The sequence below is a fragment of the Mandrillus leucophaeus genome, unplaced genomic scaffold, assembly GCF_000951045.1.
Source record: "Mandrillus leucophaeus isolate KB7577 unplaced genomic scaffold, Mleu.le_1.0 Scaffold652, whole genome shotgun sequence".
Taxonomy (NCBI): Eukaryota; Metazoa; Chordata; class Mammalia; order Primates; family Cercopithecidae; genus Mandrillus; species Mandrillus leucophaeus.
Genome location: NW_012107053.1, coordinates 605,952 through 629,693, shown reverse-complemented (window position 1 = coordinate 629,693; position 23,742 = coordinate 605,952). Strand labels below are relative to the sequence as shown.

Below are 23,742 nucleotides of genomic sequence, written 5' to 3'. Positions count from 1 at the left end.
ACTGTTTTTTGTTTTGTTTTGTTTTGTTTTTTTGTTTTTTAAGACGGGTTCTTGTTATGTAAGTTGCCCAGACTGGTTTTGAACTCCTGGTCTCAAATAATCCTCCTACTTCACTGGGATAACAGTGAAGTTTTAAACAGTTTTAACCCTGTGCCATTTATTGAGTTTGTTTGTATAATGTGGACATTATAAAAGGCTGTGCACTAGTGAAACTGTAACACTAGGACTCTTGCATTGATTGTATTATATGAAATAATTAATTTCATGAGCGAGATTGTTTTATATTACAGAATTGATTTCATGAAAGTAGGTCTTAAAATTGCCAAATTGATGGTTGTCTTCAATTTTCTACATTATCTCTGTTTAGTGTATGTTTCTTTCCTCTTTTGGTATTCATTGCTTTTATGTTATTACATTTCTATCCAGTATCTTACTTCCTCAGCCTGAAGAACCCATCCACCTATCCTTCACGAAATTTCTTAGTTTACCCAACTGTAGATCTAGCTTTTTCTCTCTCTCTCTTTTTTTTTTAATTAAGACATGTCTGGTTCATACTACATTTCAGAATTTTTAAGCTGATAATTAGAAAATAATCTGATTATCTAAATGAATCTACTGTTAAAATGCTGTGTATTATTTCTAGAGATTTTGCTTACTGCCATTGGACTTTCAGGAATATTGAGGGAAGAAAATTAAGTGAATGGTGAACCTTTAACTCTTTGACAGGTCACCGGAGAATACCTTTGTCACTTTGAGAGTGACAGAGGTCTTTGAGAGACCTTTCTGAAACTCCTCAAATTGCATTTGGTATTATACCAATATTGAGTGCCTACTCATTATGTTAAGTGAAATAAACCAGGCACAGAAAGACAAATATCCCATGTTCTCACACCCGAGCTAAAAAAGTTGATCTCATGGAGGTAAAGAGAAGAACGATAGTTGCCAAAGACTGGGAAGGGTGTGTGTATGTCAGGGTAGGGAGTGGGAGGATGAAGAGAGGTTGGTTAATGGGTACAACTATGTCAATTGAAGAAATAAGTTCTAATGTTTGATAGTAGAGTAGGGTGACTACATTTACCAACACTGTATTGTATATTTCAAAATAGCTAGAAGAGAGGACTTGAAATGCTATCAACACATTGAAATGATACTCAAGGTGGCTGGGCGCGGTGGCTCATACCTGTAATCCCAGAACTTTGGCAGGCCGAGGCAGGCGGATCACCTGAGGTTGGGAGTTTGAGACCAGCCTGAGCAATATAGAGAAAACCTGTCTCTACTAAAAATACAAAATTAGCTGGTCATGGTGGTACATGCCTGTAATCCCACCAACTTGGGAGGCTGAGGCAGTAGAACTGTTTGAACCCGGTGGCAGAGGTTGCAGTGAGCTGAGATCATGCCATTGCACTCCAGCCAGGGCAACAAGAGCAAAACTCTGTCTCAAAAAAAGAAAAGAAAAGAAAAGAAATAATACTCAAGATGATGGACTCCCTGAATACCCTGACTTGATCATTACACATTCCATGCATGTAACAAAGTATCACATGTACTCCATAAAAATATACAAATTTATGTATCAATAAAAAATTTTTTAAAAAGTATTGAATATCTGCTATCCATCAAAGCCTAAGCAAAACCTAGATAATATTGGTGTAAAAAATGTAAGATTTTGCCAGCAGGATGCTCTGAATCTAGAAGAGGAGATAACACATGTAACTAGTTTCAGTATGTATTAATTGCTTTCTTCGGTAAAGGCATTTGAAGGCGTTTAGCAAACCAATTCTCTGACAATTATTATATACTCTTGTTATCGGTGAACAAAGAATTGGACAAAACATACAAAGCAAGGAAAGAATGAAGCAAGAAAAGCAGAGATTTATTGAAAATGAAAGCATACTCCACAGAGTGGGAATGGGCCTGAGCAGCCGCTCAAGGACCTGGATACAGAATCTTCTCAGGTCCGAATACCCCCTAGAGGTTTCCCATTGGCCAATTGGTGTTCACCCCATTTAAATGAAGTGGTGGCCTGCAATCAGTCTGATTGGTTGCTTTCTGCAACCAATCAGAGACTGAAGTGAAGTTACAAAGGTCACATTCCTAGCAAACATCTGATTGGTTGTGGAAAGCAACCAATGGGAGGATAAAGTAAAGTTACAAAACTGCGTTTCTATGCAAATGAAGGTTTGGCCCACAGTCAGTCTGATTGGTTGTGGACAGCAACCGATCAGAGGCTGAAGTGAAGTTACAAAGTTACGCTCCTGTGCAAACGTCTGATTAATTGCAAAAACCAACCAATCAGAGGTACTTTGAATTTCTCATCTGCCGGCAGAAAAGGTAGGGGTTTGCAAAGGGAGTAGCCTCTGGTCATTTTGTTACTTAGGCATAGAAAGTTAGGGTTTTCCTTTCAATTTAGTTCTAGGAAGTCAGTGCAAAACGGCCTTAGGTTCCCTGCCTCCAGACCCTATTCTCCAGCCTCATTCTTATTCTTAAACTCTGTATTACTGTTATTTTGTTGCATCTTGTCCTTTTAAATAAATCATATTTTGGGAATCTAATTGTAAAAATGTGTACTAGCAAATGATCAACTAGAGTTCTTATTCTAAAAGGAGAGTAAATTATTTGTTCCCTTTATAAAAGATAGTTTAGCTCTACCCAGAGTTAGTTAAACTACAAAATTTACAGGTATACATACTCTTCAAGACTGCCCTCATTTCTGCCATCAACTGCAAGTTCAAGAGCTTCCCAAAACCAACTTCAGGCTTGATAATTTGCTAAGACTCAAAAAACTCACTGAAAGCTATTGTACTCACAGTTACAGTGTATTATGGGTGAAAGATAACACATTAAAATCACACAAAAGAAGAGATGTATAGGGAAGAGTCTAGAAGAGTCCCAAATGGGAAGCATCCACTTTCCTGTAAAATCAGGACATGTTACCCTCCCAGTACAGATATGAAATATCAACATGTGTCCCACTGTTCAGAGTTTTATTGGGGCTCCATTACCTAGTCATGATTGATTGATTGATTGTCCAGGTGGTTGAACTCAGCCTCCAGGTTGGCCTATACTATATGACGCAAAGGCCCTACCCCAGATCACATGGTTAGTCTTTCTGCAATGGCCAGTCTTCACCCGGTGACTCTCAGTTATGGTCGCTAAGCTACTAGATAAAAGGATTAGGCCCTATTTAAACTGGTTGAATGCTTGTAAACTGTCACCAGAGTCCATCCACAGAATAAATAAAAGTATAAGAGACAAACAGACAAAAAGGAAAACAGATGTAAATTTTATTGTTAAGCAGAATTAAGTTTTAAGCTCAGATAAGATTAAGGATTTGATCATCAAGCTTTTAAGGAAATATAGTTCCTATGCTATATAAACTGTCCCAGAGCGTATTACAATTGACAGCTTAACATTTCAGTTTTTAAAAAGAGCATAACCTTGATATCCAAACCTGGTAAAAAAAATTAGCACATAATAAGAAATTGCTAAGCAGTCTCATATTTACCCCTGCTCCCAGTTTCACCACTTACTAGTGGTGTTTCTGTGTTTGGCTCATGTAAAATGAGTAATTACCTCATAGAGCTGTCATGGTTTAATACATTTAGAATGCTTAAAATTGTGACTGGCATTTTGTGAGCACTCAGTAAATGTTACCTCACATTAATATAGATGTAGAAGCAAAAGTTCTTTATAAAATATTGGCAAGTAAGATCTTGCAGAATATTTTAATGTTGAAATAATGTTTGAAATCTATTCAAACCATTAGCTACATCATAATTAATGGTGATATATTAGAGGCATTATTTTAAAAGACAGGACACCTGTTATCACGGCTGTTCTCTTTTTTATCATTCAGAAAATTCTAGCCTGTGTAATAAGACAGTAAAACAAAGGGGATATAACTGACAGGAAAAGACAAAATTATCATTTTTTATAGGGAATATGTTTATTACTGAAACCCAAGAAAACCAACTAAAAAATATTGTGGTCAAATTATAGCACTCAGTAAAGTGGCTGCTTTAAAACAAATATTGAAAACTTAATAGCTTTTCTATGTACTTGTAATAACCAGTTAAAAATTAACTCATTCACAATAGCAACAATATTCTATTCTGCTATTCTGCTAATGTTATATAGTATTTGACATTTTTAAGCAAAGAAATAGTTACATATTATTTGGTTAATCAGAAGAATTAATTTTGGGGCAAGTATTTTTTTTTCCAAAAACTGATCAAGGTATGCTGCATTTATTAAGCAAAATATGTTTTCATCTTTGACTCAATTTGCCCTTAATTTTATTGACTTTTGAGCTACACATATCAACTGTATCCATTAGCAATACAGTACTTTTCAGGGTAAAAATAGAAGCTGTGTAAGATTCTGGATTAACTTTTCTGTTGCTTAAAATAGATAGAAATACTCCAACACATAACTTTCTGTTTGAGCTCTTGGAGTGAAGATATGTTAGAAAATTGTAGCCTGTAAAACATCCTAATCTAAATTTTTATTGTCTTTAACTCATAATGTGTGGTGAAGAATAGAAAAATATTTGGAATCAACTGAGTTGCCACTCATAATGTTCTCATTTTATTCATTCTGACATTTTGTTTTTTGTATTTATTCTTTCACTGCTGCTTTACTGAGAAGACAGAAGGAAAACTTAATTATGACTGAGTCTATGAGTTCGTTTAAAATGTAATGGTGTTTTTATGTAGTGGCAGTTTCACATGTGGAAAACTGATTTTAGTCAAAATGTTCCTGTGGTAATACTTTTTAATCTTAATTGCTTTTTTGAATCTCTGCATAGTTTTACACTTCATAATAAAAATATAGAAACTACTTGATAATAACACTTAGTTTCTTATCCAGAATAACCCAGCAAATTTTAATAACAGTAAATCCCCTTTTAATACAAATTATAACTGTTTTCCTCTTTTATCATACCTACATGTACTGGATAGTAATGAAAATAGAAACGGAATTAGCTGCCAGTTAATAAGACACTCTTCACTTGCCATAAAGATACACTTGCCTGACTGCTTTTAAGCTTCTGCAGCTTTCAACTAAAGGAAATTTGAGGAACTAAGACACCAAAACAGAAGTACACAGAAGTACTTGGCTAAAAAATATTGTTATTCTTTTATTTTTATTTTTTATTTTAATAGCTTTAAGGGTACAAGTGGTTTTTGGTTACACGGATGAATTATATAGTGGTGAACTCTGAGCTTTTAGTGTACCCATCACCTGAAAAACATTGTACCCAATAGATAATTTTTCATTCTTTACCCACCTCCTACCCTCCTCCCATCTGAGTCTCCAGTGTCCATTATACTGCTTTGTATGCTCCTATGTACCCATAGCTAAGCTTCCATTTATAAGTGAGAATATGCGGTATTTGCTTTTCCATTGCTGAGTTATTTCATTTAGGTTAATAGCCTCCAGTTTAATCCAAGTTGCTGCAAAGGACATTGTTTTATCCTTTCTCACGGCTGAGTGGTATACTATGATATATATGTGAAAACTTTCTTTATCTACTCATTGGTTGATGGGCGCTTGAGGTTGATTTCATATCTTCACAATTGTAGATTGTGCTGTGATAAACACACGTGTGCAGGTGTCTTTTTGATATAATGGCTTCTTTTCCTTTGGGTAGATACCTAGTAGTGGAATTGCTGGATTGAATAATAGATCTACTTTTTGTTCTTTGAGAAATATCCATATTGTTTTCCATAGACGATGTTCTAATTTACATTCCCAATAACAATGTATAAGTTTTCCCTTTTCACCACATGGTGCCAACATCTATTGTTTTTTTGACTTTAAAATAATGGCCATTTTGATTTTGTTAAGGTCGAAAATACTCTTATTCTTTAAGTTAATAATACTAAGTATTAAATTAGGTGGGGTGTTTGTGTTTATATTTTCATCTCATCTTTCATCTATTTATTTCACAGTCCACATTTTCTTTAATTGTGAAGCAGTTACTATATAAAATTTACTTGTTACCTGAGGTAAATTTTCTTTAGAGCATATCATGTTTGATTCCTTCTCTTTTTTTTTTTTTTTTTTTTGCTGTTGCCAAATATTTCCATAGAAATTATGTTGATTATATGTCTATTTTTTTCTTGTATATGACTAATATTGAGGCTTGCTATTTGACTAAAAATAATTTGAGTAGATGTTCCTTGTGTTCCCTTCATGCTTCTTTGGACATTATTGTGTCTTAAAGAACCTTTTCATGTGTTATATGGTATATTCGTTTTTTAGGGTTATTGTAACATAGTGCCATAGACTAGGTGGCTTAACTGACAGAAATTTATTTTCTCACAGTTCTGGGGGCTGGAAGTCCAAGATCAAGGTGTTCGTAGGATTGGTTTCTTCTGTGGTTTGTGTCCTTGACTTACAGATGTCCATCTTCCTCTGGTGTCTTAATACAGTTTTTCTTCCGTGTATGTCTGTATCCTAATTTTCTCTATTTTTTTTTTTTTTATTTGAGATGGAGTCTCATCTGTTGCCCAGGCTGGAGTGCAGTGGCATGATCTTGGCTCACTGCAACCTCTGCCTCCCAGGTTCAAGTAATTCTCTGCCTCAGCCTCCCAAGTAGCTGGGATTACAGGCACCCGCCACCACGCCCGACTAATTTTTGTATTTTTAGTAGAGATGGGGTTTCACCATCTTGGCCAGGCTGGTCTTAAACTCCGAACCTCATGATCCACCTGCCTCAACCTCGCAAAGTGCTGTGCTGGGATTACAGATGTGAGCCTCCGCACCTGGCCAATTTTCTCTTCTTAAAAGGACCAGTCATATTGGATTAGGACCCACTCTAATGACCTCATTTAACTTAATTACCTCTTTAAATACTCTGTCTCCAAATACATCACATTCTGAGGTACTGGGGTTAGGGATTCAACATATGAATTTGGGGGCAACACTATTCAACCCATAGCACATGGTCAGTCCTCAAGAGGTCATGGGCAGAACGAGTAGGAGAAAGTCATTTCTGCATAGTTATTCTTTCCTTATTAAACCATTGCTCCAGGTCTCAGCTTTTCTGTGTCTAGTTTTATGGTTAGTCTGGCCTCTGATTGATGTGTACAGTGTACCCTAATATAGAATCCTTATTGGAGCTTGAACTGGCAAAGTTGAAGAGAGATCTTTCCCATTTAGACAGTTCCCCTGCGTGCTCCAGAAAGTAGTCTTCATCTTTGGCATGAACCGGCTATGTTGGAAAGAAACTGAATGAAGGAAAACCCTTATAGACTTTGTGTATCTTCCAGCCTGTCTGCAGAATCTGATGTTGACACTAAAGTGTGGCCTGTGTTTGTTTTCTATTGCAGCTGTAACAAATTGTTACAAACTTAGTGACTTAAAACAACATAAATGCATTTTCCCTATAGATGTGTAGGTCACAAGGCCAACACAGTCTCAAAAGGTTAAAGTTACGAAAGGTGTCAGTATGGCCATATTCCATTTCTTGGCCATTTCCGGCTTCTAGATTGCCTGCATTCCTTGGTTCATGGCCCCCTTTATTCATTTTCAAAGCCAGCAATATAGCAGCATTTCTCTGGCTTGCTTCCATCTTACATCTCTTTCTCTGATTTCAGCCAGGAAAAGTTTTCACTTTTAAGGACTCACCCTTAGTCACATCTGTAAAGTCTCTTTTAGCACATAAGATAACATATTCACAGTTCTCAGGGATTAGAGCGTGGGCATTTTTGGGGTAGGGAGGGGAGTCATTATTTTGCTTATCACGTGGTACCAACTATAGTATCATCATCTGTCCTTCAGCCCGCCTTCACTTCTACCCTTTATCCTTTTATATTGCTTGCCACTTTGGACAAGTGGTCCTGTATTGGAATGAATACCAGTTCATTACCATCATTAGTAAAGCCAGGGGAGAGAAGAAAATTCCCAACTCCCAGAATTTTGGTTTGGAGTTTCATTTGCTTGCTCTTTATGGTCTCATTTTGCCCCATCCTCTCTAAATTAGAAGATCATAATAGGCTTTATCAAGAATTTATTTATCTATTTCCTGAGACACTACACTAGTGCCTTGGGAAAGAGAATGGAGTCTTTCTGTAGTTTGATTTTATACACACTATAACTAGCAGGAACTCCTTGAAATTTTGAGGTAAATTTTAGAAATACTGATTGTATAGAACAAAACAGAAAATTTATTTGAATGAAACAGAAACCTAGTAGGAAGTAGAATGGTTTTATTTTAACTTAGTAATACAAGTTCGAAATAACTTAACAATACCAGTTCCTCACCACTTCAGAATTATCAGGGGCATGTGTTAAGAATGGAGAATTTTGCACCACACTCCAGACATACTGAATCACAACTAAATTTTAATCATTTTTATTTCTAGCACTTTTTAACAGTCATGCCAGCTCATATGCATGCTGACATTTTAGTGGTACTGGTTTTAGACTCACCTGAATGTGATGGTTACTTTGCTTATTCTTGTTGATAACACGAGCCAACAAAATAGCAAAACTTATATATCTTTATAGAATCCGTAACAAAAGAGGAGAAATGGTAACAAAGAAAATAATTTTCTGTAGATTATAAATAAAGTTTAAAAATAAATGCTAAAATGAGGAATAGTTACATTCGTATAGAAGATAAAGGTGTATAATGTTCTTAATATTTAAAGAATACTTTCAGGTCGGTAAGAGAATATTAGACTAGGCTCAGTGACTCACATCTGTAATCCCAACACTTTGGGAGGAGACTAGGCTCAGTGACTCACACTTGTAATCCCAACACTTTGGGAGGCTGAGGTGGGAGAATCACTTGGGCCCAGGATTTGATAGTTATTACTATTAACTTCAAATAAATGGATTCTTCAGTTATAAACTCTGAAGGGTCCAGAATTGAGATAATGTTAACAGTAAGATAATTAGTATAATTACCAACATATACCCTCCTTATCTCCTTTTTTGAGCTCTCTTATATTTCCATATGTCTTGTTCCTTACTTTTTCCCCAATCTTTTTCCTTTTCTCAGGCTTGTAAATTTTCATAAGTCTTCAGTGGCACCACATGCATTTAATGTAACACCTCGTGCTAAAGAAGTTCCACCCTTTTTTAAGTGCTTGCTTAATACCAAGTGTTTATTCTCTAACAGTGATCTACTGAGTGTTCGCTCCTGACAATAAGAAGTTTTTAATCCAGTAAATTAATATCACTTCTGTACCAGTCTACTTTGTCTGTGGAACCATTATCAAAATGGAATAATGTTAAATTGCTTTTTGTAGATACTAATTTTTTTGTCAGTCAAATCTTTGAGAATGCATTCATTATTCAAGCCTTAATTATCTTAATTAAAATTATGAAATTAAAAAAAACTTAATTTTTGACAGGGACGTTATTATGATTGGAAGAATTTTTTTTTATACTTCAAGTTCTGGGATACATGTGCAGAACATGCAGGTTTGTTACATAGGTATACACGTGCCATGGTGGTTTGTTATACCCATCAACCTGTCATCCACGTTAGGTATTTCCTAATGCTATCCCTCCCCTTGCCTTCCACCCCCTGACAGGCCCCGCTGTGTGATGTTCCCCTCCCTGTGTCCATGTGTTCTCATTGTTCAACTCCCACTTATGAGTGAGAACATGCGGTGTTTGGTTTTCTGTTCCTGTGTTAGTTTGCTGAGAATGATGGTTTCCAGCTTCATCCAAGTCCCTGCAAAGGACGTGAACTCATTTTTTATGGCTACATAGTACTCCATGGTGTATATGTGCCACATTTTCTTTATCCAGTCTAACATTGATGGGCATTTGGATTGGTTCCAAGTCTTTGCTATTGTAAACAGTGCTGCAATAAACATATGTGTGCATGTGTCTTTATCGTAGAATGATTTATAATCCTTTGGGTATATACCCAGTAATGGGATTGCTGGGTCAAATGATTTTTCTGTTTCTAGATTCTTGAGGAGTCACCACACTGTCTTCCACAGTGGTTGAACTAATTTACACTCCCACCAACAGTGTAAAAACATTTCTATTTCTCCATGTCCTCTCCAGCATCTGTTGTTTCCTGACTTTTTAACAATTGCCATTCTTACTGGCATGAGATGATATCTCATTGTGGTTTTGATTGGCATTTCTCTAATGAACAGTTATGATGAGCTTTTTTTTATGTTTTTTGGCCACATACGTGCCTTCTTTTGAAAATGTCTGTTCATATCCTTTGCCAACTTTCTGATGGAGTGTTTTGGTTTTTTTTTTTCTTGTAAATTTAAGTTCCTTGTAGATTCTGGATATTATCCCTTTGCCAGATGGACAGATTGCAAAAATTTCTCCCATTCTGTAGGTTGCCTGTTCACTCAGATGCTAGTTTCTTTTGCTGTGCAGAAGCTCTTTAGTTTAATTAGATCCCACTTGTCAATTTTGCTTTTGTTACCATTGCTTTTGGTGTTTTAGTCATGAAATATTTGCCCATGCCTATGGCCTAAATGGTATTCCCAAGATTTTTTTCTAGGGCTTTTATGGTTTTAGGTCTTATGTTTAAATCTTTAATCCATATTGAGTTAATTTTTGTATAAGTTGTAAGGAAAAGGGTCCAGTTTCAGTTTTCTGCATATGGCTAGCCAGTTTTCCCAACACCATTTATTAAATAGGGAATCCTTTCCCCATTGCTTGTTTTTGTCAGATTTGTCATATAGCTGTAGATGTGTTGTGTTATTTCTGAGGCCTCCGTTCTATTCCATTGGTCTATATATCTGTTTTGGTACCAATACGATGCTGTTTTGGTTACTGAAGCCTTGTAGTATAATTTGAAGTCAGGTAGCTTGATGCCTCCAGCTTTTTGTTTTGTTTTGTTTTGCTTAGGATTGTCTGGGCTATATGGGCTCTTTTTTGGTTCCATATGAAATTTAAAGTAGTTTTTTTCTAATTCGATGAAGGAGGTCAATGGTAGTTTGATGGGAATGACATTGAATCTATAAATTACTTTGGGCACTATGGTGATTTTCACAATATTGATTCTTCCTATCCATGAGCATGGAATGTTCTTCCATTTGTTTGTGTCCTCTCTTACTTCCCTAAGCAGTGGTTTGTAGTTCTTGAAGAGGTCCTTCACATCCCTTGTTAGCTGTATTCCTAGGTATTTGATTCTCTTGGTAGCAGTTGTGAATGAGAGTTCGCTAATGATTTGACTCTTTATTTGCCTATTATTGGTGTATAGGAAGGCTTGTGATTTTTACATATTGATTTTGTATCCTGAGATTTTGCTGAAGTTGCTTATCAACTTAATGAGTTTTTGTGCTGAGACAATGGGTTTTATCATGTCATCTGCAAAGAGAGACAATTTGACTTCCTCTTTTCCTATTTGAATACCTTTTATTTCTTTCTCTTGCCTGATTGCCCTGGCCAGACCTTCCAATACTGTGTTGAATAGGAGTGGTAAGAGAGGGCATCCTTGTCTTGTGCCAGTTTTGAAAGGGAATGCGTCCAGCTTTTGTCCATTCAGTATGATATTGTCCACGGGTTTGGCATAAATAGCTCTTATTATTTTGAGATATGTTTCATCAATATCTAGTTTATTGAGCATTTTTAGCATGAAGGGGTGTTGAATTTTATCGAAGGCCTTTTCTGCATCTATTGAGATAATCATGTGGTTTTTGTTATTGGTTCTGTTTATGTGATGGATTACATTTATTGATTTGCATATGTTGAACCAGCCTTGCATCCCAGGTATGAAGGGATGAAGCCATCTTGATCATGGTGAATAAGCTTTTTGATGTGCTGCTGTATTCGGTTTGCAAGTATTTTATTGAGGATTTTTGCATCAATGTTCATCAGGGATATTGGCCTGAAATTTTCTTGTTTTGTTGTGTCTCTGCCAAATTTTGGTATCAGGACAATGCTGATCTGATAAAATGAGTTAGAGAGGAGCCCCTTTTTTTCTATTGTTTGGAATAGTTTCAGAAGGAGTGGTACCAGCTCCTAGTAGAATTTGGCTGTAATCTGTCTCCCTGGGCTGTTGTTGTTGTTGTTGTTGTTGTTGTTGTTGTTAGACTATAATTACTACCTCAATTTCAGAACCTGTTATTGGTCTATTCGGGGATTCAACTTCTTCCTATTTTAGTCTTGGGAGGGTGTTTGTGTCCAGGAATTTATCCATTTCTTCTAGATATTCTAGTTTATTTGGTAGTTTATTTGTAGTGGTGTTTGCAGTATTCTCTGATGTTAGTTTGTATTTCTGTGGGATCAATGGTGATCTCCCCTTTATCATTTTTTATTGTTTCTATTTGATTCTTCTCTCTTTTCTTCTTTATTAGTCTGGCTAGCAGTCTATTTTGTTAATCTTTTCAAAAAACCAGCTCCTGGATTCATTTATTTTTTAAGGATTTTTCATGTCTTTATCTCCTTCAGTTCTGCTCTGATCTTAGTTATTTCTCATCTTCTGCTAGCTTTTGAATTTGTTTGCTCTTGCTTCTCTAGTTATTTTAATTGTGATGTTAAGGTGTCAATTTTAGATCTTTCCCCCTTTCTCCTGTGGGCATTTAGTGCTATAACTTTCCCTCTAAATACGGCTTTAGCTGTGTCCCAGAGATTCTAGTACATTGTGTCTTTGCTCTCAGTGGTTTCAAAGAACTTATTTATTTCTGTCTTAATTTCATTACTTACCCAGTAGTCGTTCAGGAACAGGTTGTTCAGTTTCCATGTAGTTGTGTGGTTTTGAGTGAGTTTATTAATCCTGAGTTGTAATTTGATTGCACTGTGGTCTGAGTGAGTGTTTATTATGATTTCTTTCTTTTGCATGTGCTGAGGAGTGTTTTCCCTCTAATTGTGGGGTCAATTTTAGAATAAGTGCCGTGTGGTGCTGAGAAGAATGTATATTCTGTTGATTTGGAGTGGAGAGTTCTGTAGATATCTATTAGGTCTGCTTGGTCCAGAGCTGAGTTCAAGTCCTGAATATCCGTGTTAATTTTCTGTCTTGTTGATCTGTCTCATATTGACAGTGGGTGTTAAAGTCTCCCACTATTATTTTATGGGAGTCTATGTCTCTTTGTAGGTCTCTATGAACTTGCTTTATGAATCTGGGTGCTCCTGTATTGGTGCACATGTATTTAGGATAGTTAGCTCTTCTTGTTGAATTGATCCCTTTACCATTATGTAATGGCCTTCTATGTCTCTTTTGATCTTTGTTGGTTTAAAGTCTGTTTTATCGGAGACCAGGATTGTAATCCCTGGTTTTGTTTTTGTTTTTGTTTTTTTGCTTTCCATTTGCTTGGTAAATCTTCCTCCATCCCTTTATTTTGAGCCTATGTGTGTCTTTGCATGTGAGATAAGTCTCCTGAATACAGCACACTGATGGGTATTGACTATCCAGTTTACCAGTCTGTGTCTTTTAATTGGGGCATTTAGCCCATTTACATTTAAGGTTAATATCGTTATGTTTGAATTTGATCCTGTCATTATTATGCTAGCTGGTTATTTTGCCCATTAGTTGATGCAGTTTCCTCATAATGTCAATGGTCTTTACATTTTGGTTTGTTTTTGCAGTGCCTGCACTGGTTTTTCCTTTCCATATTCAGTGCTTCCTTCAGGAGCTCTTGTAAGGCGGGCCTGGTGGTGACAAAATCCCTCAGCATTTGCTTGTCTGTAAAGATTTTATTTATCCTTTTCTTATGAAGCCTAGCTTGGCTCGATATGAAATTCTGGGTTGAAAATTCTTTTCTTTAAGAATGTTGATTATTGGCCCCCACTCTCTTCTGGCTTACAGGATTTCTGCAGAGAGATCCGTTGTTAGTCTGATGGGCTTCCCTTTGTGGATAATCTGACCTTTCTCTCTCACTGCCCTTAAATTTTTTTCTTCATTTCAACCATGGTGGATCTGACAATTATGCATCTTGGGGTTGCTCTTGTCGAGGAGTATCTTTGTGGTGTTCTCTGTATTTCCTGAATTTGAATGTTGACCTGTCTTGATAGGTTGATGAAGTTCTCCTGGATAATATCCTGAAGTGTGTTTTCCAACTTGGTTCCATTCTCCCTGTCACTTTCAGGTACACCAACCAAATGTCGGTTTGATCTTTTCACATAGACCCATATTTCTGGGAGGGTTTGTTCATTCCTTTTCATTCTTTTTTCTCTAATCTTGTCTTCACACTTTATTTCCTTAAGTTGATCTTCAATCTCTGATATCCTTTCTTCTACTTGATTGATTCAGCTATTGATACTTGTGTATGCTTCATGAAGTTCTCATGCTGTGTTTTTCAGGTCCATCAGGTCATTTATGTTCTTCTCTAAATTGGTTATTCTAGTTAGCAATTCCTCTGACCTTTTATCAAGGTTCTTAGCTTCCTTGCATTGAGTTAGAACATGCTCATTTAGCTCGGAGGAGTTTGTTATTACCCACCTTCTGAAGCCTACTTCTGTCAATTAGTCAAACTCATTCTCTGTCCAGTTTTGTTCCCTTGCTGGTGAGGAGTTGTGATCCTTTGGAGGAGAAGAGATATTCTGGTTTTTTGAATTTTCAGCCTTTTTGTGCTGGTTTTTGATCATCTTCATGGATTTATCTACCTTTAGTCTTGGCTGTTGGTGACCTTTGGATGGAGTTTTTGCATGGTCATCCTTTTTGTTGATGTTCATGCTCTTTCTTTCTGTTTGTTAGTTTTCCTTCTAAGAGTCAATCCCTTCTTCTGCAGGTCTGCTGGAGTTTGCTGGAGGTCCACTCCAGTCCCTGTTTGCCTTGGTGTCACCAGCGGAGGCTGCAGAACAGCAAAGATTGCTGCCTGTTCCTTCCTCTGCAAGCTTCCCCTGAGAGGGGCACCTGCCAGATGCCAGCCGGAGCTCTCCTGTATGAGGTGTCTGTTGACCCCTGCTGGGAGGTGTCTGTCCGTCAGGAGGCACAAGAGTCAGGGACCCACTTGAAGAGGCAGTCTGTTTCTTAGCAGAGCTCGAATGCTGTGCTGGGAGATCTGCTGCTCTCTTCAGAGGCAGCAGGCAGGAATGTTTAAGTCTGCTGAAGCTGTGCCCACAGCTGCCCCTTTCCTCAGGTGTTCTGTCCCAGGGAGATAGGAGTTTTATCTATAAGCCCCTGACTGGGGCTGCTGCCCTTCTTTCAGAGATGCCCTGTCCAGAGAGGAGGAATCTAGAGAGGCAGTTTGGCTACAGTGGCTTTGTGGTGCTGCAGTGGGCTTCACCCAGTCCAAACTTCCCAGTGGCTTTGTTTACACTGTGAGGGGAAAACTGCCTACTCAAGCCTCAGTAATGATGGACATCCCTCCCTACACCAAGCTCGAGTGTCCCAGGTCAGACTACTGTGCTGGAGCAAGAATTTCAAGCCGGTGGATCTTAGTTTGCTGGACTCCATGGGGATGGAATCTGCTGAGCAAGACCACTTGGCTCCTTGGCTTCAGCCCCCTTTTCAGGGGTGTGAATAGTTCTGTCTCGCTGGCATTCCAGGTGCCACTGGGGTATGGAATAAAACTCCTGCAGCTAGCTTGGTGTCTGCCCAAATAACCGCCCAGTGTTGTGCTTGAAACCCGGGCCCTTGTGGTGCAAGCACCCAAGGGAATCTGCTGGTCTGTGGGTTGTGAAGACCATGGGAAAAGTGTTGTATCTGGGCCAGAGTGCATGGTCCCTCAGGGCAGGGTCCCTCACAGCTTCCCTTGGCGAGGGGAGGGAGTTCCCCAACCCCTTGTGCTTCCCCGGTGAGGCGATGCCCCACCCTGCTTCTCCTTGCCCTCTGTGGGCTGTACCCACTGTCTAACCAGTCCCAGTGACATGAACTGGGTACCTCAATTGGAAATGCAGAAATCACCCACCTTCTGCATTGGTCTTGCTGCGAGCTGCAGACCGGAGCTGTTCCTATTTGGTCATCTTACCCGGGAATCGAGAATTTTTTAACTTTCTGATTTACTTCAAAATCTCTGTCTTGTTCATAAATCTTTGTAATTGACTACATTGTAGTCAGACTTCTTTATGGTGTATACTTTAATCATTAACATGGGAAAGGAGGGAGAAAAGAGAAGGAGAAACATGTAACATTTTTTTCTCAATTTTGTTATTTTTCTAATTCACATTTTAGAAGTCTAAATATATTCTAGACGTGTAGAAAGTATTTTAATTCTGGCAGTCATTAGTAGCACATTGGCACTTCAACCTCAGCTGCTCAGAAGCCTGCCAGTAGATTGTTTAGAGTTTTTATGCCTTAAGGAACAGCTGCACTTTATAGCAGCACTTGGTTTCAGTTTTTACATTTCATCTGAAATACATTTATGTGATATAACTTGTTAACTTTCAGCTAGCTGGAAATCCTTAACTCTTCTTATGCAATACATTATACATAGGATATACTGGCCAAACCAAAACAATTTCATAATGACAGAGAATGCCATTACTAATTACAACAGGACAACAAGTGTGAAGAAAGGCTATCATTTCTATTGGCTTTAAGTAAACTCCTCTTAAGATTATTCTTAACATCCGAAGGTTTAACCTTCTTAACATCACCATCTCAGTGGCTTAAAACAATTACTGTTTTATTAATGTTTATGATTCTGTGGGCTGGCAGTTTGGACTGGAATGGCTAGGAAGGCTAGGATGCCTGGCACAACTGGGCCTTTCTCCACATCGGTTCTCATTCTTCAAAAATTGGTCACATTCCACATGCAAAATGTGCTCATCACCATCCTAGGATTTCAAAAGTTTCATCCCACTAATAGCAGCAGGTCCAAAGTTCAAGATATTGTCATCTAAATCTGATCTAGATGCAAATGACGTTTCTTGGGTTTTGCTCCTTGGTGGAACTCATTTCTGTGTTCCCACACATCAAACATACAATGGTGAGGCAGGGACAGAATAACCACCATCAACATTCTCATTCAAAGCTGGAGGAGTAGGAATCATATGGCTCTAAATGGTACATAGCAATTCTGAAATCTCACGGGACACATGTTGCCAGGCCACCTACATGGGGAAGAGAAGGGAATATTCTTTGAGTAGGGCCCATTCAATTTCCTCAGGGTGGTTCTGTAGTTCATGGTTCTTTTTTAGGCTTTTGGTTTTGCCCTCTGGGTTCTTGGCTCTGTCCTCTGAGATATCCTTCCTCTTTCATAAGAAATGATCTGTATTAGCAGCTGAATAACTTTCTCAGTCTGCTTACTGACTACAGAAAATTGAGGACCCAGATAATTTTCATTTTGAAGTGTTTCAATCTTAATAATCCAAGATAGTACCATGCCCTTAAAAACTCTTTAGGCCCTCTCTGTATCAGATTATAGTCTACTCAATGTGACAGAGGCTCCATTTGCAATTCTTTTCAAAATAGGCTCCTTCCTATATTGGCTGGCATGTCAGAATGTTGTTCGACCAGTTCCTTTTGTCTAGTTAAGATGATCTATTAGTCTTCACTTTAAATCATTCAGAGATTTCTGAAAAAGTTATTAAAACCACATACTTAATTTGATCTTTGAAGACCTTATTTTACTATGCACATCTTTTACCAGCAAATCCTGTGTCCTATATTCCTTCAGTTTTGCTCACAAACTGAACATTTTCTTCTCTAGCTCTTCTCTGTTTTAGACCTTATTATATAGCCACAAGAAACCAAGTCAGCATTCTGCCTGGAAATCTCATTAGCCAGATTCACAAATTCATTATTTCAATTTTCTCTATTCTAGGTTACTGAAGGTGTCACTTTGGTCTTATTTATTTATTTATTTACTTATTTTTGCAGGTTATTCCCAATTTAAGTCTTTTTGAGTTTCTTTCTGCAATATTTTGTATTTTCCAGTGTGCAGGTCTTACACGTATTTTCTTAAATAAGTCCCTATGAATTTTGCATTTTGGGCTGGTATTATAAATAGAGTTGTATATTTTGTTTCATTTTTAACTGTCCATTGCAAGTACAATTGATTTGTGTATATTTACTTTATAACCTGTGATTGTGTTAAGTTCATGTATTTTTTTCTACTGGGATTTTTTTTGGTAGATTTCTTAGTATTTTCTATGTACACAATCGTGTGTACAAATAAAAAAGGTTTTGTTTCTTTTTTTTTTTCAAACTGTATTTCTTTCTTTTTCTTGCCTTATTGTAATAGCTAGGGTCTCCAGTATAGTGTTGAATAGAAGCGATGAGGGTAAATATCCTTGTCTTGTTCCCTATCTTAAGTGAAGAGCACTCAGTCTTTCACTGCTAAATATGCTACTAGATGTGGGTTTTTCATAGATGTCCTTTATTGCATTGAGGAAGTTCCTTTCTGCTTCTAGTTTACTGAGATTTTGTTATGAATGGGTATGTTATATTGTATTTAAATTATATCTCAATTTCAAAACTGATTTAATAAAAGTGATATTACATATTATATATACCAAAACTTATACAGGGCAACGTTCTTAGTTTAAGAAACAACTTAAACTGTGTAAAGTTAAAAAGTTTAAGAAAACACTAGTAAAGGCTAAAAAAATTTATTTTAAAGTCTGTTAACTACCATAGTACACGTAAAATAAAACTGTTGTTTGATGGTTTTGCTTTTGGAAGTGTAAAATTAAGAAAGGAATTGCTATCTTTCCATTCTTTAAGCTAGTATTTCAAAACTAAATGTTATTTCTCTGTGTGATTGCCTTTGTCTGTAAAATCTCAATTGAACTTTTCTAATTAACACAAATGAAATATTTTAATTTTCTTTTGTTTTCCTCAGAATAGTCTAGAATGTTAACATTTAGGAATTATTTTTCTTTCCTTTTTTTTTTTTTTTTTTCATTGCGACAGAGTCTCCTTCTGTCACCTAGGCTGCAGTACAGTGGTGTGATCTCGGCTCACTGCAACCTCCACCTCCCAGGTTCAAGTAATTCTCCTGCCTCAGCCTCCCAAGTAGCTGGGACTACAGGTGCGCACCACCACACCTGGCTAATTTTTGTATTTTTAGTAGAGACGGAGTTTCACTGTGTTAGCCAGGATGGTCTTGATCTCCTGACCTCATGATTGGCCTGCCTCGGCCTCCCAAAGTGTTGGGATTACAGGTGTGAGCCACTGCTCCTGGGCAGGAATTATTTTTCTTATTTGGTGTATAAATACTACAATATATTCTATGTAACATTAAGTAATTACCCTGTAGGTTAAATTCTGAATCAGTATGGTAAGATTTTATTTCTATTTTTATCACAGATTAGAAACTAAGGCTCAGTAAATGACTTGGTTATAGTTATTTCTCTTTTTATGGTACTTTTTAAAATAGGAGTTACTTAAAGATCCACTCTACATTGGACTACGGCAGAGAAGAGTAAGAGGTTCTGAATATGATGATTTTTTGGACGAATTCATGGAGTCGGTTTCTTCCAAGTATGTATCTTTATTTTATCTATATTTTAGTCAGTAACAATAACATAACAGACTATTAAAAAATCAAAGATTTATGCAATATGGTTTAATAATTAGAAGTAATTTGAATGCATATATCCTATCTATTTCCTCATAACTGTTAACGGACAAATGATAATATCATGTGTCTATCCAGAAAAGATTATCTCTGTTGCTGTCCCTGAATCTACTTTTTTTTAACAAGAATCTTTAGAACCTGTGGCTGTTGAAATGCATAATTGTGGTAAAGGAGACAGTGACCAGTGATTAAATTACCTGCACACCTTTTTATGTTTATTGACAGTCTATACTTTCTGGTTGATGGTAAAATCTGATCTTCAGACATCTTTGTGGCTGATATTTGACTCTTTTATGGTCAACCACCAGCCACAAAGGAAAAGCAGAAAAAGAGGTGGGGATTGAGCATGAGTTGGTAGAGTCCACAGGGGTCCAGAATGGAGCAAGAACAGGGCAGTCCATCATGATCCACACATCTCTGATTAAAACTATATTTGATTAAAATGCAGTACTATATAGGTTGAGTGTCTCTTATCCAAATCACCCGAAACCATTAGTGTTTATGCAGATTTTGAAATATTTGCATATATATAATGAGATGGTACCCATATCTAAACACAAAATTTATTTGTTTCATATAAATCATATACACATAGCCTAAAGGTAATTTTATGCAAAAGTTTAAATAATTTTGTGTGTAAAACCAAGTTTATGTACATTGAACCATCAGAGGCAAAGATGTCACTATCTCAGCTACCCATGTGGACAGTGTATGGTCGTTTGGCATCACCATTATCCCTGGCTCTGAATTTTATATGCTACCAAGAAGCACTCATTTTTTGGCACTTATCACACATAAATCCTTAACAGCAAAAAACATAGTTAATATACCATTAATGCAATGAAAAACATAATGTATTCAGGGTAACTTGTGGCATCATATCAGCGCTCAAAAAGTTTCAGATTTTGGAGCATTTTGGATTTTGGATTTTTTGGATTAGGGATGCTCAACCTGTATTTTCATCTTTTCAAGTAAACATTTGATTGTGGGCCAGATGCTATAGTAAATTTTTCCATTTTTTTTTTTTCCAGAAAAGAGGCTCCCTCCATAATTTAGTAATATATTCGAAGAGAATTTTATCACACTGACAGTCATCCCTTGGTTACTGTATAACCACAGAAACCGCATGCTATTTAAAAACACATATGTTGCCTTGGTTTTTCTTAGAAATAAAGTCATCACTAGAATTAACTGTAACTAGAGACGCACTTCTGGTTTCTTTTTATTATAATGTTTATTTTTAAGAAGTTGTATCCAACAGCAGAAAGTGCTTTCATCAGCTTGCACAACATTTAGAATGCATTTAACCTCTCATTACTCAAGGTTTTAATGCTGAGTACATTTGCCAATTAGTATGGACTACATTTTAGAACCACATGCTTGATTTATTTATTGTAATTATTTAACCTATTTCATTAAACTATACTTATTTATAGAAATAGTTGAGAAACTCTGCAGTTTTTTTGAGGTCACATAATACAGTTAATTTCTAATAGCTTTTCATATTTAAAGTGGCTTATCTTGTGAAAAGCTCATGTAAGGTTTTGAAATTATCCAACTTCTCGGTAGCACCATTAATCAAGAGATTGTATAGATAATAGTGTAAGGCTGTATAAAAGGAATGGAAATGCAATCTGGAATAAAGTCTATCTAAATGAGACAACTTTAACAAACAGACACTGCTAACAAGTTAGGTACACGTAAGTGCTGATGAAATAAGGGGAGAAGGAATTTTTATTATTGGGAACCAATGAAAAGCTTTTGGGAAAAAATGAGATATGAGTGAATTTTGAATATTTTGTGTCAATCCAGAATCAGGAAAACTGTTGTTTTTTTAATGTGGAATTGAGGAGTTACCTAAGTTCTTTGTAAGGAAACAGGGATTGACAAGTGTCAACAATAATTTTAAATGTAGAGATCACCTATAAATCAGGGGTTGTAGTTCCAGAGAAAAATGCGAAAGACTAAAAAAATACCTCTGTCATAACATTGTTTCAGGAAAATGATTTAGATGTGAAACCTAACACTACCCAATTAAATTGAGAAGTTGTACTGAAGATAAACCCAAGATTATTTTTAAAAGAAGCATAACTTAAATTCAAAGTGGGAAATGATTGTTACAGGTTACCTAGACATCAGACTCTGAGATAGGGTTTATTAAGGAGTACCCTTGGGCTGGGCACAGTGGCTCACACCTGTAATCCCAGCACTTTGGGAGGCCGAGGCAAGCGGATCACTTAAGGCCAGGAGTTGGATACCAGCCTGGCCAACATGGCGAAACCCTGTCTCTACTAACAAATACAGAAACATTAGCCAGGCATGGTGGTGTATGCCCGTAATCCCAGCTACTTGGAGGCTGAAACACTAGAATTACCTGAACCTAGGAGGTGGAGGTTGCAGTTAGCCAAGATCACACCACCGCACTCCAGCCTGGGCAACAGAGCAAGACTCTCTTTCTTAAAAAATAATGATAATAATAATGGAGTACCTTTGGGATAAACCTCTTTGGAAGAAAGGGCGTAGTACAGAAGTTATAGTGCAACATGGACCCACCAACAGCCATGGATAACTTAGTTGGGACCACCCCTGCATGCTGTTTAGATACTTACATGGACATTAATTTCTGCCCATCAACCTCCCCCTCTTTCTCCTTCAATGCCCATCAACCTCCCCCTCTTCCTCCTTCAATGCAGTGTTGGTTTTTTTATTTGCCATCTTGGTAGGTTTGGGGTAGAGCAGCTTCAAATTCTTCCTCTTGGTCTTCTCCACAATGAGAGCTCTTCATCACAGGCTGAGGATTTGATGAGAGTCTTGTGGCACTTACCAAGTCTGTCTTTTCTGATTACACATTTAGGGTCTGAGGAATCACCACTAGGTGGATCTGTGGTCACAGTGAACCTATTATGAGCCAGACTTTGGCTGGGGCTCCATTTATTACTGGCTCCTATAAGCCTCTACTCTAAAAGGGAAAGGGGAACAGCATTTTGATGCTTCAGGTCACCAGGTATCAGTGTCAACTGTGTGCTCATTAACTCCTCAAACATTTGGATAGTCCTTCTCCAGTGCCCAGTTACTTGGGTAAAGGACTGTAGTTCCCTGTGGATAAATATTGGGGGGATTATTATCCTGTACTCTTGTCATGGTGTTAAAAGGTTCTTTCTTCTGGGAACTAGGCCTCTTCTTCAGTTTGTGGGTTCTGGGTCTAAAAATTAACTCAGGTTTGGAAGCTGAGCAAGAGATTGTGACTTCACTGGGGCAGCTACACTCAACTTTGTGGTCATTCATCTTTGGTTTCTTTTGATGGTAAATATTGAGTAGTAGCTTTGTTAGCTCTCTGTTTTGCCTCTAGGGATGCAAGATTCCATTAATTATCTCAATAATGTTTTGTGGGTTAGCCAGCCACACACACACACACACACCACTTTTGCCGCTCTTATGATAATTGTGTCTACCTGGTTTCTGATGGTTAAGCATTCTCACTTGGTCTCAGCATCCTCATTGCTATCAGTCAGCCTGGTTATATATAATCCTTTTCTTCTGTCACTCCTGACCTTCAGGGGAGAACCACTTCTGAAATTTTTAGTAATATTGGTGTCTTCTCATTGGCATATTCCTTATGGCTTTGGGAAATGGTGTGTTTTCTGGGTCTTCCTGTGGTATATATTCATCTTAAGGATTTTCTGGCTTTTACCTCGTATCTATATATCAGACTGCCCAGTTCTCTGAGCCTCGCAATCCCCTCTTCTGCCATCTGCCACAGCATTCCTGGCATTTCAGTCATATTAGTACCAGCCATTAATTTGTCCATATTTCTAGGAACCATCCTAGTAGTGAGTTTGGACCATCTTCTGGGATTCTTGCCCATTTTAAATCCTGCATCTCAGGAGAGTGCCTGCAAATCAGTAAGCTCTGCCTTTTCTTAGGTTCCAGCCCTTTTAATCAAACACCCTCAACATTTAATTCTACATGTATTCTCCTGGCTAATACAAACTATCTAGGTCTTGCGGCTCCTTTGGGGTAATGTCTCTTTCTTTCTTTATTAACTCTAGTGTGTCCCAGATAGGTTATATTGTGATAAAACCTTAGTTATTGGCCCAGGGATCTGCAGGGGAGGCAGAGGTAGATGGTAGTTAAGGGGCACATGTTATCTTATAGGGGTGAAATCTCTATCCTTATTGTCCCAAGAAAGAAGGGGAAGGCCACTTTGTGAGATTAGAAAGCTCTGGGGGAATCTGGGGATTCAGGATTTCAGAAGACATCAAGCCAGACATCCCATTCCATGTGGCAAATTCCCATTCTTTTCTAACTAGGATTCTGACTTAGCAGATCTGCTTTCATTGAG

General features: G+C 37.4%; 1 protein-coding gene across 3 annotated transcripts in view; it reads left to right on the top strand.

The window, feature by feature from the left end:
- ME1 (malic enzyme 1, NADP(+)-dependent, cytosolic) overlaps positions 1-23,742 on the top strand; it is a 226,114-nt gene that overhangs the window by 101,885 nt on the left and 100,487 nt on the right. For all 3 annotated transcript variants that reach the window (XM_012001196.1, XM_012001195.1, XM_012001197.1), the window contains one exon: positions 19,200-19,303. In XM_012001196.1, coding sequence (XP_011856586.1) covers positions 19,200-19,303 — 104 coding nt within the window. The remainder of the gene's footprint in view (positions 1-19,199; positions 19,304-23,742) is intronic.